Source organism: Oryzias latipes, chromosome 12 (genome assembly GCF_002234675.1).
Source record: "Oryzias latipes chromosome 12, ASM223467v1".
Lineage (NCBI taxonomy): Eukaryota > Metazoa > Chordata > Actinopteri > Beloniformes > Adrianichthyidae > Oryzias > Oryzias latipes.
Genome location: NC_019870.2, coordinates 7829160 through 7847300, shown reverse-complemented (window position 1 = coordinate 7847300; position 18141 = coordinate 7829160). Strand labels below are relative to the sequence as shown.

General features: G+C 39.1%; 1 protein-coding gene across 4 annotated transcripts in view; it reads left to right on the top strand.

The window, feature by feature from the left end:
- Nucleotides 1-10276, top strand: part of LOC101165159 (netrin-G2) — an 83992-nt gene extending 73716 nt beyond the window's left edge. For all 4 annotated transcript variants that reach the window (XR_002874243.1, XR_002874241.1, XM_011481543.3 and 1 more), the window contains 2 exons: nt 4643-4777; nt 5738-10276. Coding sequence is in view for 2 of the 4 variants with exons in the window: in XM_011481543.3 (XP_011479845.1) it covers nt 4643-4777; nt 5738-5961 (359 nt within the window). In the remaining 2 variants the exon portion in view is untranslated. The remainder of the gene's footprint in view (nt 1-4642; nt 4778-5737) is intronic.
- Nucleotides 10277-18141: the final 7865 nt, after the last annotated feature.

Here is an 18141-nt window from a genome sequence, read left to right as displayed (position 1 = left end):
GCAGGTGAACCTGATGATTCATCAGTGTCTGTGTACAGTCACGTACAGTATGTAAGCTGTTTCTTCTCAGGACATTTGACCAAAGATGAGACGGCTCTACAAGGTCAACCGGTTCAAATTAGGTTTCTTCTGCCTCAAATTGGCCTTCTGCAACCACAGTGATGTGTGGAGGAACATAAAAAGTTTTTAGAGGGGTTGTTCTGCTACCCTGAAGCAGCATGAACAACATTATCTATTTAAATCCAAATAAGTTCTACACTGCACAGTGATGAGAATGTCCTCCAGCAACCTTAAAGCAGAAGGCAGGCTCTTTTAACACCAACCAAATCCATTGTTTGAGGCTCAGAAACAAAAGCGTTCATTTTTATAGATTTTCTGACAGAAACAGCCAAAAAAAGTATTTATTAAAACTCCACTTTTAATCTGTTTTTTTGCTGCAGAGAATACATTCTGATCAGAGGTCACTCTGTCCGCATAGCTGTGGAGATAAAATCTGGTGTTGATTGGATCCATCTGTAGGTGGACTGCAGGGGGCTGGAGGGTAAACTTGCAACGGTCAGGGCACACACAGGGCAAGGCCTTGGAGTCAGCACAAATAAGGCCCTGCGAGCTCATCTGCCAGCTCACTGGCACACAGAGTGTGACAACAAGAATCGGCTCAATCAAGAATCTCTTGGGCAGAAATATTTTAGAAAAAAAAAGAGAAACAGTTTCCACAGATTTGCATTCTCGCATAGTCTCTCACAGTGGGTCACACAGAAACAACAAACTAATGGAAATGACCCACAAGCAGGATTTTTGACAGCACTGCTGTAATTACTTTAATCTGGGTCTCCCAGCTTTGTGCCAGTTTTCATGTATAAATATTTTAAAATGCATTTGAATTTAAAATCTGATCTTGTTTGATGCAAAAACACGTGCAAGAATTATACCAAGTCATGAATGAAATTTCATTTTTACTGACAAACAAAAATGCAGCTTTGTGGGTTTTGTTCAATACTAATTTGCCCCTGACTGTTAGTGAACTGAATTGGGATGCTATTTACTTGCAGATTTAAGGTTTTAAACATGAAGTGAGCACTCACTTTAGGTTTAATGGAAGGTAAAATTATTCATAAAATATTTATCACAATAATAATATATTGGTATTTTTAACAATGCGTTTTTTTTTTTGTTTTTTTTTTTGTTTTTTTTAGTGTGTGTGGGGAGGGAGAGGGGCAGAATGTGAGGGGAGGGGGTGGAAGAGAGTAAAAGGAAGAGAGGTGAGAAAGTGGGGGATACAAGTATAAGTTATTATTTTAAGCTGTAACAATTATACCAGATCTGCTGGAAAGATAAATGTTACATCAAAGGTGAAATTCTGAAACGAAGATGAGCGGAAAATATCTGTCCATCAATACACTGTAGGTTAGGAGGAGGGATGAAGCAGACAGGGAGCAGTGTGGCAGTGTGCACGTGGGGGTGGAGATACATGCATGCTGCCGAAGTGAATCGCATGTTCCTAAGGGGAACCAGATCCTACCCAGCCAGACCAGCCAGAACCAGGAGAGGGGAGGAGAGACCCCCAGGCCAGGAGCCCCCAGGGCATCGGGACCCAGGCAGCCCGGGGGTGGGGGGACCACCCACCCACCCAGCCAGGCGCAGAGAAAGCCCCCCTACAGGGGCCCCCCCGACGCCCAAAGGCACAAGCGTTTCTCCAGTATAAAATGAATTAATCTTAAGATAAAATACACAAATCTAAACATTTCACCCATTTGTATTTGGTCAACAGGTGAAAATCATGTCTCAAGTTTGGAGAAATGGCGAAGCTAGGCACATTTTGCGCAATTTCCAAGTATGAAATTTCTGCGTTTCATGATACATGCGAGCTATACGTAATTCATAAACGTTAGACACTGGATGTGCGCAGATGTCTGTTTAGGGTTTCGCCCAACAGCTCTTTACCTAAATTTAGTTTTGAGCTGTTCAAAAATTTTTGGCCGGTTAAGATTTATGTAGTTTATGCGTATTTCACAGTGTTTATGATCAAGCAGCGCATAAATCTTAAGCAATTGTGCATGAGTTTTGCGAGATGCGCAAATTTGTGGCCTTCCACAAATTATCCACCTATGTGGACATATGTCTAACTGGCTTTTCAGGCATGTGCCACCAATGTATACTGCACACATATGTTAAAATTATGCACAAATGACTAAAGAATTGCACATAAACGGTGCAATGATCCTGCAGTTCATGTTCTAATTTACTTGTTCTTTGCGTGGTTCATTCTTACTGCAGTCATGGTTTAACTTGGTTCTTTTGTGATACATTGGTGAAAATTTCACATAAAGATTCACAAATCACTTTTTCCATCTTTATTCGTGTATGACTGATTTCCATCTGTGCAATATGCGCAAAATTTATGTAGTGGCTGTGTGACATGGCCTTAATATTTTATAATTTTTTTTTAAATATGGAAGTTATTGGAAAGATGTACTTACAAGCATAGTTTCATTTTTTCTAGCCTCTGTGCCAAACACTTGTTTTTATAAATGGCAACTTGAGAGAACATTTTTATTCAACTCATCTTTTTATATCTTATTTCACCCTGAAGTTGCAATTGAAGATTTCTTTTGCTTGATAGATTAGTGTCGGTGTCAAGTTAGAGCTGTGAAAGGTTTGTTAGTGATTCAGGTGGACTCCTTCCAGGAACAGCAGGCGGCAGGTTACTAGGCTTCACTGGAGGCACAGCAGTGTCTGAGTCAAAACAGAACACTTGGTTAATGATGGATGGTGGGAAGAGCCAAAGATGTCGGTGAAGTGCGGGTAGCTACAGTTCAGGGGTGAATACTTAGAATTAAAGTTCAAATCCTGATCCAACAAACGCAGCAGGGGTCAAAACAACACTCATCCAACAGGGCAAGTATCCAACACATAGTTCAAAAAACCAAGGGGAGAGGCCAGACTTGGTGACAGACAGTGAGTCAGAGTGAATCACTTGAATGGTTGAGAAACTGAGGCAAACCAACAGAAACTACATGAGTGCAGACTGTGTGGTTTCAGGTGTGGCATGAACAACTAAGAGGGGTAAGGTGTGAAAGCACCATTGGCACATTTTAGAACCCATTTAATTAATGTCATTAAAGACCCACTTCAATGAAATGGTGTTCATTTTTTACTTTATTGCAGCATTTTTCTCATGATGGAGGAAGACATATGTTAAGAACATTAATCTTCAAATTGCATTTATGAATATTTCTTTATTCAAATCATTGCAAATCCAAAAACATGCTCCGTAGATTTTATTGGTTACTGAATTGTCTGAATTGTCCCAAGGTGTAAATGCGAGTGTGTATGGGTGTGTGATTGTGGCCCTGTGATAGACTGGTGACCTGTCCAGGGTGTCCCCTGCCTCCCTAATCCAGCCATGATTGGCTGGATTAGGCTCTGGTTGGCCCCATGGCCCTGAAAGGGACAAAACGGGTTTAGAAAATGGATGAATGGCAAAATAAATAAAGTCGCTGTGTTCCATTATTATTATAATTCTTTTTTTTAAAATGCTTTGACTTCCAGCTTAAATTTGAAATGTTTAAGGAGTTCTTTGCTCTAGATTTTAGCTCAGTGCTAAAATATTTAGCATAAAAAGAGAACAGTGAATCTCATTCAGATTTTTCAATGCTCTCCCCTGCCACTACTTTCAAATAGCATGAGATAAGACAGACCTGCATTTCTGTACCCAACATCTGAGACGTGCCATACTGTCTTTTGTAAAAAGGACATCTGTTACCCTGCTTTCTCTACGTAGATGGAAAGGCCTCCTCCAGGCTGGAAGACAGCTGCAGTTACCAGAAAACACATGCTGGTTGATTGTATTGAAGAACTGCAAATGTAACCTCGAGTAAACCTTAAGACGGCTTTTGCATGAATGCTCTGCAGACAAAGTGGAAAATCAATTCCAAAATGCAAAATAAAACCACATCTACAATACTTTGCAACCCAGAAAGCATTAGATTTATTGCATTATCTCCAAATTATGCATACAAGCTTGAGACAACATCTAAAATTAAATGCATAAATGGACAAAAAAAAAGGGACTAACCCTGTGCAAAATGTCTGGATATAATAGAAGCTCCACCAATTGTGCACTGGTATAAAAATGTTATGCAAAGTTCTAATTAACCAGCCATAGTTTGTATGCAGAGGTGGAGAGTTGCAGACAATTAAACCTCTGGAAATGTAATCACAGCAAAACAGACATGAAACACAGAACGGCTTTCAGGATTATCATGAACATGTCTCTGAAAAAGACTCAACTATCAGAAATTGAAGGACAGCTCTGCTTGAAATGTTAATAAACTAACAAGTGGGAGGAACATTTGCTTTACCAACACTTTCCACGCTTTTGAGGCACATGTCCACTTTTCACAACTGATAATGTTGTGACATAAAAAAAAAAAAAAAAAAAAAAAAAGGACAGGAACATCACACCGACAAGACAGCAGGGTGTTTTTCCGTCTCCATTTTAAATGACACCTCAGAATCTAGGCAGCTAAAGACCCACCATTAAGCAGAGGTCCCATCAGATTTGGAGAACCTCAAATAACAATTAAAAAGTACACTGAAAAAATAATCAAGCCTTTTATTATTTTTCCGCTCCCTTCAGAGTGCAACTGCAACCAAATGGGCGCTGTTCATGACCGGTGTAACGACACGGGCTTCTGCCAGTGCAAAGAGGGAGCCACAGGGGCCAAATGTGAAGACTGCCTGCCAGGATACTACTGGAAACAAGGCTGTTACCGTGAGTTTAAGGTCACAGATTTAACCAGTTTCAGGTCAAGATTACGTTGCAGCCTGTCAGGACCTTTTCCAGGTGCGCTGCCTGTTTGACTTGTGCCGCTGAAAATGTTTGGGGGAATAGATCATGTAGCTCATTAGCAGCATCAGCTGCTCTCTTAATTAATGACTGTCACACCATAGGAAGAAACCCCAACCTCTGCTATGTACTAGTCAGAGGCCTCAGCCCCAAATGCATCCTTTATGAGTCTCATAACAAGTCACATTTGATTGTTACTTTGAATCCTAAAAAAAATAAAAAATAAAAAAAATACATGTTTTTTTGTTTGATGCAGTTTATTTTTTTACCACAATGTAAGAAAAAGAAGATTTTCTTCTCAACAGAAGTCGGATCTTTTTGTTTTTGAGGTCAAGAGTCTTGAGAAGTGCTGCTGCCTCAGAGCTTCTTCTAATGATGCCACTTGTTCTTCCCATCACTGCTTTAAAAAAAAAAAGAAAAGAAAAAAAAGACACGTTCTATGTATTTTCTGCTGGGTTTGATACAATTTTGACTTGACCCTTAGAAATTGCAGGCTCAAGAAAAACTGAGAAAAGGGCTGCAAAAACAAAAAAGGCAGGTGTTATGTGTTCATGTCCCAGAGGAGACCGAGTGGAGAATTTTATCTCACCTCTTGGTTTCCTCTTGCTATCTTTTCTTCTTTGTTCTTTGTGCCCTGAATTACCACCCTCCCCTTCCTGCTGCATCTGCTTCCCATTACATTTTGTTCTAACATCCCCTCTTTTTATCTCCTCCTACCTGTCTTTTTGTTTGCCACACATCTTTCCCCATCCTTCTATCACCTGTCAAGCTGTCACTTTGCTGAGCACTCTTGGTTTCAAACTACTCACTGCAATCCTGTTTACCTCTACAAATCCTTTTGCTCAACTTCCCCCCCCTTCTTTCTCTTCCATCTTTTGTTTGCAGCCAACGTTTGCGATGAAGAGATGCTCCTGTGCCAGAATGGAGGAACGTGCTTCCAGAACCAGAAGTGTATGTGTCCTCCAGAGTTCAAAGGGGTACTGTGCCAACAGTCCCGCTGTGAGGCGGGGAAGGACTGCAATGGCGCCTCTTCGCCGCACATCTGCACAGTCACACTGCTGCTCTGCTCTCTGCTAACTCACATGTTGGCCACGTTAGCACCCCACTGAGCCACGATAACCGCCGTTCTGACGATGGAGTGTGCACACGAGTACGAGGCAACAATTGGCCCAAAAGTTGTGAAAGCCAATCAAGACATGGACCTCAGTAAACGCACACAACAGCACTCTTATAAGCACCCACAAAAAACACTACCTAGCCCCATCCTCTTTTGCAAACATGCACCACGCAGGACTGTTATATATCACTGAGCGTGTGCTCAGGTGTGAGAAAGACAAGCAGGAGCAACCTCAGAGAAAAAGAGATGCAGTCAAAGAGGAAGGAAAAAAAAAAAAAAGTCATGCCAACCACTGTTCCCTTTATTCCTCAGCAGGAGCAATCTGCATCAAACCAAAAAGTATAAACACTCAAACTCACTACTGTCTCACTTCAAAGGGAATGGCTGTTGTAACCACGAGGACGTTTTCTTTCCTTTTTCTTGTTTGGGTTGGGGATGTCACCTCTGTCAGACTGACGGCCCTCGTGTGCTGGTCAGGCTCAGCGTGAGGACGAGACAAGATGAATTGACAGATGGGTTAGGGGGTGCTTGTTTGATTCTGCTGCTGAAGCCTACATCATATTAAGCAGGTTTCATTTTTGTTTTCTCTCAGAAATGAGACTTGATTTGAAATTTACTCTATTTCTGCTGCATTGTTTTTTTTTATTATACCTTAAATCATTGTATTTAAATGTGCCCACTAGCAGTTGCTGAGACTATACATATATACTATCCAGGGGATTATGAATTCTTAACAAAAAAAAGTAATTTAGTCACTGTTATGGTTGTTTGTAGGAATGAGTGATTGTTGCCACACTTAAGGAGATTTAAACTTCACGCAGTATTCAGGAAAGCAGAGTTTAACAGGTTTCAATTAATCAGAAGTCTAAAGAAAAGAGGGAACTATGAACCACGTATTAATATTATATGACTTTATTTGAATATTTTTTGTAGAAATTATTTTTGTTTGAAGTTACAATAAATTATAAAAAACAACTACAAAAAAAACTATTTCAAATGTGCATTTTTATTACACCAAGTGTAAAGCTTACAGTAAATATGACTGTTATTTGCCTTTTTGCTTGTTTGTTATCATTCACCTACGTCTCAAGCATTTTTAAAGAGGGGAAAAAAAAGCTATGAATGCTTATATATCTTTTTTTTCTTACTCCAAAAATGTTTTTTTCCTCATTTTAACAGATTGCTCTGAAAAGCCTATCTAATTTAGTTTTAAGATTTTGAGAAAATAAAATAAAACAACAATAAACAGTCGACAGAAATCACTGGATAAAGTTACAACAGCAATAAATATAAGCTGCAACACCTTTAATAATAGCATAATAAAAATTGGAGTGAAAGATGGAAAAGAACAGAAAAAAATCCCTCATTCCACGTGAAAAACCAAGGATTAAAAAAAAAAAAAAAAAGGACTAAAAATTGTAATTGGGACAAATTTCGATGCAAATCATTTCATAGTTTGGAGGAGACAACATAAAAATCCCTTCTGATCATTTCCATCTTGACTAGATTTGACACCAATGAACCTCCTCCTAAAAATCAGGCAAATTTGTAGGACAAACAGGCTGTTGGAACACACACCTAAGTGAAGCTGCTCTGGATCTAAAGCTGCGTTCACACTTGTGGTGTTGACTCCCGTTTAATCGACCACTTTCAATGAAAAGTCTGCGTAAAGTAAGTTCAACCTGAATTTCGGGCTTCCGAGTCCAAAACTCTTGCACTCACGCATCACTACAAATGTTTTTAAGTCTGGTCGCAGGTTCTGCGTACAAATCGCCCATACAAATCGATCAAATCGATCATTGATTGCACGCTGGAAGTTCAACCTGAAATTTTTAGCTATTAAAACGCGACAACGCTAAACAGTGACCAGTCAGGGACTCTGATTTAGTAGTGACGTGTGAGTCGTCTCCTTTTCCAAAACACGAAAGTGTCAACCATTGTAAGTGTGATCACAAAGGAGAAACTGATAATGGCACCTTTGCTGCCCGGCTGGAATTATTAGACACATAGTCTTTCGTTAATCGGAAAAGAGCTGTGAAAGGAAAAGCCTGGAGCAAGATTTGCACCACTTCAACATTTCACATCAACCCTCATTCCACTGTTGGTGGTGGACATTCGCTAGTAAACAGTAAAAACCAAAAAACAAAAGAAGAAGCTCCCTCCCTGCTGCGTCCTGCTTGTCTGGTGTGAACACCACTGGTTGAAGTTGCGTTTATGAAGCGTTCTCAATCGCATCACACGTGCATTGTGAAAGCAGGAAATGGATTTGATCATCACTTGTCAATCTCAGGGCCACATCCCTACAGTTTGTGCAACTTCAATTTAAATTTGAAATAAAGATGATTGGGTCTGTAAAACGTGCTTATAGTTGTCATAAATACACAATATTTCAGCAGAAATTGAAGAGGTCTTTGGATCCAGACGAAGTATATTTATTTTTTATTATTTTACACGGAAATGGGTGTGACTGACTTGAAAACTTCCTAAAGATTTTTTTATCTACACATAATCCTGATCAATTTTATTCTTAAATAACCAATAATCCAAGTAGCCTTAATTATGATAATGAAATTTTTAGCCTAAATTAAAAAAAAAAAACTATCGTTTTCTAGGACAGTTTCTGTGGCTCGGCAGGAGTTCATTAGAAATTATTAGTTGTGGGTGGGACCGTTGTTATGGAGCACCCCCCCCCCCCCTACACACACACACGCACACACACACATTGGTGAAAGCTTTACGTTTTCAGGCACTCACACTAGCTCAAACCCAAAACCTAACAGCAAAAATAAAAATGAGGAGAAATATTAGAACTGTCCAGCCATGCAGTTCTTAGGCAGGTGCCAGCTCGGACGAGATATACGAAGACGTACAGGAATCTAGTCGTTTACAAGTGTATGCATCAGAGAGGAGCAGAGCAGAGGGAGCTTGAGGCCTGTCCAGCATTTTTTCTTTGTAACAAATAGTCATTTTTTTCGTCTGCTCCTGATTCACAACCATTTGAATAAAGAAATATTCAGAATTGCAATTTTAATCCTTCTATTCTTTATGTCCTTATCAACAGAAAAATGCCACAAGACGTGTTAAAAAATACGAAAATCAACCCTTATCAGAGTGAGTCTTTAAAATTTTTAGTCTTGTTGGGAAAATATAAACATGTGAAGTCACAAAGCTTTGCAGTGAACAAAGAATGCAATCTTTTTCTGAGCATGTATTGATGTAAAGCAATTTTTCCTCATAATATACGCTATTGAGATACACAAGGGCCCAAAACACTAATGCCAGACTAATCTTGCACTCATCACCTCTTGTAAGCTCCTCCAGGCATGTTGTCTGCAGCAAAAAAAAGCCCTTCAAGGCATCATTTTACAGAGATGCTTTACTGCTGAGTCAGTCGTAGCAAAAAAGCTAGAGACACAAAGCTGCATCACATCCCAACCCAAGATAAAAGCCAGACTAAGCCATGAAGAAATAGCAGGATTGAGCCTCTCTCCATTCTTTCTGAGCTGGTATTATGTTGCAGCTATACTGTGTGTAAAATTATGTGAAAACTGAATCTCCAAGAAAAAAAATATATATATATAAATAATTGTCCGATAATCTAATTGGTACAGATGGATGGACTTTGTCAGACAGTGATATCCAGTTTATTTCCTGGCTGTTTGGAAAGTTGGTGTCAGACGTGGGATTCAATTGGAAGACTGAAATGTCAAAGTTTAAAAAGGGCACAGAAGAGAATTTTAAATCTTTTGAGAAAACGAAACTAATTGAGGAATTAAAGGGGGAAAAAAACTCAAGACTAAAATCTATTTGAGAAGCAGGGCATCTAACTGGGATCTTGCAGCTTTATCTAAAACCAGGTTGATCCATATATACATGGGGAAAACTAATCAGAAGCCTAAAAACAGCTGCCGTGTTTGAAACAGTAACCAGGCAAGTAACAGGGAAGACTTTCATAGTCAAAGATAAAGCGTACAGCCTCCAACAGTAAGCACTATATTTCAACAAGTTCACGTCTGATTGGCAAGAGTGGTTGTCATAGAAACAATGACTCAGACCAATTTGGACCAGTCACTGCTTACCGATGTTGTCCGGCTCCAACATGGCAGCATCCATAATTAAGAGAAAAATGGCGACTGTATTTACTTCATTTCATTGGAATAGGAAGTAAGACATTTTCTATTTCTCATATATATATTTATATATATGACTGTATATTTTATGACTGATTTCGTGTTCTTATACAATTACCAGTATGATACAATTACCAAATAAACACAATTGAATTGAAACCCCTCAGTCCAACCACTGATGACGAGTGTCAGTCCTTTTCTTTCATATGACTCAAACTTTAACACATTCTCTCAAAAGGTCCAGGATATGGGCTTTACCACTTTGTAACACAAAAAATAAAACTAACATACAGAACATTACTCACTAAGGGTAGATGGAATAATCCAGAAAAGACAGAGCAGTAGTTTTCTGGACAAGAAGTCATGCTAAACCCGTTCCTCAGAAGATGAGCGGCAACAGCAGAAGACCACCCTCTTGTCAACTAGAAAGGATGGTGTGGAAATTTTCTTTCCCAGCGCAAGAGGGATAAACAAAACCTAAAGAACCTAAACTAGAGAAGAGCAAAATACACACAAAAATAAAATCCACAGTTCTCAGTGCACTCTGCTCAGCAAGAATAAAGCAACAAAAATGCTAAAAGAAAAGACACAAACCCACCAATACTAAAGATGCTATAAATGCTACCAAACAAGCGCACGGCATGCAGGGACCTGTGCACCACTCCATGGAAAAACCACAGGTGAGTGGGTGAGGTTCTGCTGGAAAGAGCTACAGCCAGCCTGCCCAGAAAAAATAACAGTAACAAAGAAAGAAAACTAGTGCATTGTTTAAAAATCAATAGCAATAAAAATATATCCATTTGATGCCATGACTAGCTGCACAAATATGGTGCATTTCATTCATAAGTTGTGGCTGAAGCTTCCACAGCTGATCCTGAGGTCATTACACTATACGTAAGAACGCGTTATAATACACGTATTAGCAACTAAGACTGTTTATTTCTTTGTAGTTTTTTTTCAAATTACCAACAAAATGCTATTTATTGCAAATATGCAGCAGCTGCAATACAATGGGTGGCAATGTTTTACAAATATGTTATAGTGTTATACTATGAGGTTTACTCCCAATCATTTTTTAAATGACTTCCTTTACAAAAACAGCAAATGAGGAAATCACTTTGTGAAATGGGAAATGGGGCTGTTATAAGAAAGTAAAAAGACTTGGAAATCTGGAATCACACCGAGAGTACATATGCACTAACACATGTATGCTTCTGAGAAATTCTGATGACGCACCATGATTTTCCAAGGAAAACTAGGGAAAAAGGTCTACCACTCATAAATTATGTTCAAAGGTACATTTTTACTTTTGTTGTCATTAACATATGCATTTCTGCTGCTTAGCTTTCATGGTTGCATGCTTTTGAAGTACAAGCATTTCAGCAGATATTTTCTGTCTAGTTCCACCTTTACTTAAAGAAATATCTTCTCTGCATAAAAAAATCATTTTGTATTCGCATTGCAAAATAAATAAAAGTCTTCAATAAACTATAATACAGCTGACAGCACCATTTCATGACGGTAATCCAATCTGGGGAGAAGGTGCGTGATAATCTGTACCATCTTTAATTAAATAAGAATAAAGCCATTCATTTTGTATTCATAAGAGAATTTAAAAGTGCTTTATTTTTTGGTTCTTATTGTCTTCAACATCAACACTGGAAGTACCTGAACAGTACTCCATACAGTGACCTGCATGGAGGAGGATCTGAAGTACAATTTTAATTTAGCCATGAGTTGCAAAGCACCTATCATATGAGCGCTCAACATCTCAGGTTTTAAAAGAGGATGCACAAAGCAGCTGCTGCTGATGTTGGGTCTGGGCTGCATGGACTAAAGTTTGTCTTTTTCCACCTGCAGGTGTCGGCATGAGACCCAGACTTTAGTAAAATATTTCCATTTGTCCTTGTCGCCTTGGGACTGTTTCCCAGCTGTGCAACCGCATTCTTTTTGAATCATTTGTGGGTTTCACAGGCGTCCACGCGGCTTCTATATCTACTTGCCCTAAAATTTTCAAACGTCCTTCATCACGTTCAGATATGGCAGTGTTGCACCAGGGGACCTCTGCCAGTCATATTTTGTCAGGTTTTCCCTTCTCCTGCGTATAAACGGATTTCTGTGCCGTGGCTGTCTGTTTCTCAGAGTGTTAACGGAACCTGCTGATATATCATTACATATTGAAAATGCATGTAGACGAGAGCCGGCCCCAGCCTCACACAGTCCCTCCGGAAGAAGCTTGGCAGAGCACCTCATGTTTCTTGTGGCGGTTATTATTGACTCAATAGGTTCCACAGGTGGAGTTTTACTACATTTGCAGACTTACATTATCAAACAATCTGTCACTATGTCCTATTTGTATCAAACAGAGATAGTTGTGCATCGCTGGGTTTTCCTAAAGAAACGCTCTTCCTTGTTTACTTGATCCAGTCCAGGTGGAAATTATGAGGACATTTCTCCTTTTTCTTTGACTGGAAGTATTTGGGTGCTTCTGCAGCTTTTTGAATAACTACTGTGAAGCAGTTCATGCATTAACACATGTGAATGTGCAGAGTATTGTAAGCAGACTGAAATCTCAGCAGCAAATGATCTAATTTGCATATCTGCAGCATTTGTGATTGCCTGCATCAAAGCCAGTTTGTGCAAATGTGGCTAGCATTTGCAATACATAAAAAAATAAGCTAATTACATTCCGATTGTCTAAAGGCCCGTACACACCGGGACGAATATTCGCCAGGCGTTTTTCGCCACGTTTTTTGTGTTCGCACAGGCGATTTTCGCTGACGATGAGCCAAGCGAACATGCAATTTCATTCCCTGACATTAGATGGCGCTTACTGTAAAACATAAATACTCCTGTACACAAGGTGGCACTGCGCAACTTTACGCTTCTTAAAGTCGCTTTTCACTCAGAAGAAGAGAGCGAGTATTTACGCGCTTGTCAGAATCATACAAAGAAAACATGAATATTTCAAGCACCAGTTGCTCCAACTGGTGCTTGGTTCGGGGATATTTTAGATTGTCCGTCATTATTTCTTCGCATCTCGGTAGATGCAACTCGGCGTCTCTCTTCTTCGCTGGTATGTGTGCTCAGCAAGGCAGTTTTGTGTTTGAGCGCCCCCAAGTTGTGTTTTACTGTAACTTCAGAGGCTCCAGACACGTGTGCAAAAGCGCCGTTCTCATTGGTCGAATAGATTTCGACGCGACGCGTCAAAAACAAAACAAAACAAACCCGAGGCGTTTTTTTTTTTGACGTGTCGGTGTGCACACTCTCATTGGTGCCCTTTGTTTAGTCACGAGGCGTTAAACGTCGGCGAAAATCGCGCGCGAAATTCGTCCCGGTGTGTACGGGCCTTAAGATTTAACATTCCAGCCAAAATCCAAGACAGAAAATTATGCAAAACTCAACAACAAAGACGGCAGGCACTCCATTTTTACCCAGAGTAATGAATGTGTCGATTCACTACAGTTCATATGCACCAAATCAACAGGGAAAAAGTTTAAACTCTCCAAAGAATAACTGGCTCCATTATGGCAACACTCTGGGAACATGCGACACTCAACAAAGCACTCTCTCTATGGGACCACACATACAGGCTCAAATTAACACACTGGATTGTAAGTTGCCCTACGTCAACTTTCTAAATTTAACTACTTACCTGTTTTTACATTTTTTACTCAGACATTTTTTTGTTTCAATGTCTATTGTAGTGTGACCAAACCATCAAATTTGTAGCTTTTTAAAGTGTTTAGACCTGTCAAAAAGCATTTTTGAGCCTTACTGGAGAATTTTGGATATTATTCTACTGTCCAAAAACACCCAGAAAAAAGAGCTGAAACAGCTTCCTCTTCTGTAGGCACACTCCCAGCTGAAGGCAAAATAAAAGCAAAACAGATAATTTCATTTAAATTATCACCCCGTTATTTGTTCTTATGCTGCACTACACTACTGCACACAATCTAAATTTGTATGTCTTTTTATCCCAACATAAAGATTCTCACCAATTCAGCTGTGCAAATGTTAAGTGTTCTCATGCTTACAGTTTGATTTTTATGCATTTACTTTTTTTTTGGAACACAGTAGCAGAGTATGTGCACCAATTCAATTCAATTCAATTTTATTTGTATAGCCCAAAATCACAACAACAGTCGTCTCGATGGGCTTCGAAGAGAAACATGAACTCAAAAGGATCGTGAATACAAAGAGTGCAATAGTAAAATACTAAAATGAACTAACAAACTGACTAAGCTATACTGGCATCCCTGCCCTTAGACCCCCCTTCGCGGTAAGGAAAAACTCCCAAAAAACCGGATTCCGGAAAAACGAAGAAACCTCAGGGGTGCCCACATGAAGGAGGGATCCTCCCCCAGGACGGACAGGTGATTTACCAGAACCAGTGAGAAGTACTGAAAGAAAACAAACATTTTTTGCATGTTAAACATGGAGTGGGTATTAATGATTGATACAGATTGGAGTGTGGCGTATACTCACACTGCAGATACATAATACAGTACAAATGTGTATAAGGCTTATTTTGATCATGTGATGCGTGTTGTCATTTTTTAAACTCTTTAAAGGCCTGCTCAAGGTGGAAATCCTGTTTTTGGTGCTTTTAAAATCTTCCTATAGCATCAACAGGCTAATGCAGCTTCACTGTCACACCAACCGCTTCAGGAGATCTTTCATACCTCACTCCATTGGACTCTATAACTTGTCATCCATGTGCAATAGATCAAGTCATTTATGGTCCGTCTATTTTCTCTCTCCTGATGTGGCATGCAATACGACTGTTCTAATTCACTGATGTTTCTTTCCGATTGATTGTTCTGGTTCTCTGTCATCTATTGTGTGCATTTTTGTATCTTGAGCCCAACGCGGACGCTGCAACAACTGAATTTCCCAAGCTGGGATCAATAAAGTATCTTTATCTTATCTTATCTTGATCTCATGATGGAGGACATGTGTTAAGAAAATCAAGATTAAAATTGCATTTCTGAGTATTTCACTATTAAAATCTTGGTTAATCAAGATTTTTGTGGTGTTGTGAGGAGCTGTAAGATAGCAGAAAAGAGTGTAAAGAAAAGGTATGATGAGAAATGATAGCGGGCTTACTCCGCACCAACCACAACTCAGAGGCTCATTTCTAATGAAGTACTGCCGCTCTGCAGAAACTATGTCCTAGAAAATACCGTTGTTTTTTTACATTAGCTAAAATCAGCATCATCATAATTATAAGAGCACTGGGAACGCTTTGAAAATAAATATAAAGATGACTGGAGTAATACTTTAAAAAGTTGATTTATTTCATTTGGCTTTGCCTCTGTTTTGCATCTTTTACACCAATGGATATGTTTTCTGTCGAGAGTTTGAGACCTACATTTTCTGAAAAAGCCTAATGAATTCCTAGTGACAGGGTGAACTGTAATGACTAAAAATGCATTTTTTTTGGAAAACTTTGTTTCAATTATATTTGAACAGAACCAATTATAAGATAAAACCCACTAAAGACTGTTCCATTCCATGTCAGCATTCCAATTTTTATAATAAACATCACTACAGCTTTTATGACTTTGTTATTCTTTTACGCTTGACTAAAATGCTGGACCCCTAATAATAAGCATCTGCTTCGGGGGTGTCCATTTTTTTCCACATCCTGTATTGTGAGGTGATCTTTTATTTGTGACACATTTTGGAAAAATAAACTAAACTAAACTATTGTGTCAACAAGAACTGAGACCTCCACCTTCTCTGCTCTAGATTCAGATGCACGTTCACTGGGATTTAAACTTGTGCACTTTTCCCTTCTTGCATTTTCAGCAATCCACCTGTCCTGCCCTGTTGACTTTCAGTCTTTTCCTCTCCAGAGTATACCTCCACCTCTCCAGGTTCTCCTCCATCTGCTCCCTACTCTCCACAGATCAGTGTCGTATGTGAACACCAGAGCCCATAGAGGCTGCTGCCCAAACGTATATGTCAACCTGTCCATCACCATTACAAACAAAGAGGGGCTTAGAGTAGATCCCAGATGTAATCCCACCCACACCCTGAACCCATCTGTCACTCCAATAGACATCTCACAACTGTCTCACAGTCTATATAAATGTCTTGCTGTACCAACACATGCTTCCTCATGCATTACTAGATTTCCTCTGCTGGCACCCTATCAAGAGCTTTCTCCAAATCCACAAAGACCAGGAGCAACTGCTTCCTGTCTTTAGTGTAACGTCCTCCCAAACCAAACATTGCACCAGTAGTACTCTAAAAGTTTACTTTTGCATCCTTTTTAAATTTGTGTTGATGTTAACATCTCACTCAAAATCCCACTAGAAACGCTTTGAAAAAGGTTTAAAAGTTCATCAGAGTGGTCTGACTTATGACCGTTCTTGGCCAAATGTCAAAAATTGGTGTTTTCCAGGACAGGTTATGCAGAGCAACAGTGGTTCATTATGCTGTGGGCGGGACCATTTGTGTGGAGCAGCCCCGCTGCAAAAGTTGGACGATGGGGGAGAATCTACTATATAATATTGTAGGCTTACTTTATTTAGTGTTGTCAGAATGGGCATTTTCCTGCCCAACTGGATGGTTTTGATTCTACATATTTGCAGACAAAAATGGCTTTGGGTGAGTGAATATAATCTGGGCGGGTTTGTGATCAGTTCGGTGGATCCTTATTGAAACACGTCTCAGCAGGAACGTGTGATCAGGAGGGACAGGTAAGCCAGTGCCTCACCTGTGAACCACCCGAGCCATCGTGAGGAAATTATACAATCAAAATGTGTCCACTAATCTCCACCAAATGTAATTTATATGGATGAATTTTCATCTTTTTATCCTCAAATCTGTGTATTTTTCACTTGGTGGGGGTCTCGCCCAGGGATTAAGTTAGTGTAGAACTGCCACCACTTTCCTGCTAGTTTACAGTCCCTCACACCCTTAACAACAGGGGGGGTCCTTATCCTTAAAGTCTTAAATGCACTAAAATGGGCCTTTTTTAAGTTGTCTTAAATTCTGGTAAATGAGTCTTAAATTTTTTTCTCATATATTTGACCTAATGTTAAATCTTTTAATCTCAAATATCCAATAAACTGATGCTCGTTAGTGTGAGAAAAATGGGAAAGTGCAAATTCATGGAGAGAAGGATTGAAGATGGGAATTACTCGACACAATGGGTATCAAATCGCATGTGTAGAGCAAGAAACACCAGTCTGGCTGTTTGTTTCATCCTATTTGTACATACAATCTTAAATTAAGTTTTAAGTGTTCTTAAAAATTCTTTAATTTTAACTCCGCAAATCAAACACCCTGAACAAAAATAACAAGCAATATTGGAGCCATCCAGCCACACAGTTTTGAGCCAGATGGCAGCTCAGACGATGAACCAAAGACGGATCTAGTCATCTAAAAGTGGATGCATCAGAATGGAGTGGAGCAATTGTGGTCTCTATGTTACAGATACTTTTTTTTTTTTAAATCTGCTCCTCATTCACAATGAATTTGAATAAGGAAATACTCAGAAATGCAATTTTAAACTTAATTTCCTTTATGTCCTCCATGAAAAATACTAAATCAGGATTTTTACCCAAGTGGGTCTTGATTTTTTTATTTTTTTTTATTTTTATAGAGTTATTTCAAACATTGCAGTCAAAGCAATAAAGAATTTACACATATTTATCAAACTCATTACAGAAATGATGAAATGCATAGATTAAAAAGACAGAAAACAAAAAAAAAATTCACTTAAATCATTTGTGCTTAATTAAATACAGTGATCATTAACTGAGGTATAAGTAGAGTTTGATTTATTGCTTGAAAAGGAGTGGGAAGAAGCAAGCTTATATAATCCCACCCCTACTGAGTTCATTCATTTGATAGTTTTCCATTGTTTTAAATCCGGTTCTGATCAGATAGATTCTCTTCAAGTAACAAAATCCAGTGCCTAGAAATTATTGATGATCTTCAGAAAACAGTCATTCATGATTTCAGTAAACAGTAACGGTACCGATATGTAATAATTGATTATCATTAGAACACATGATAACATTAAA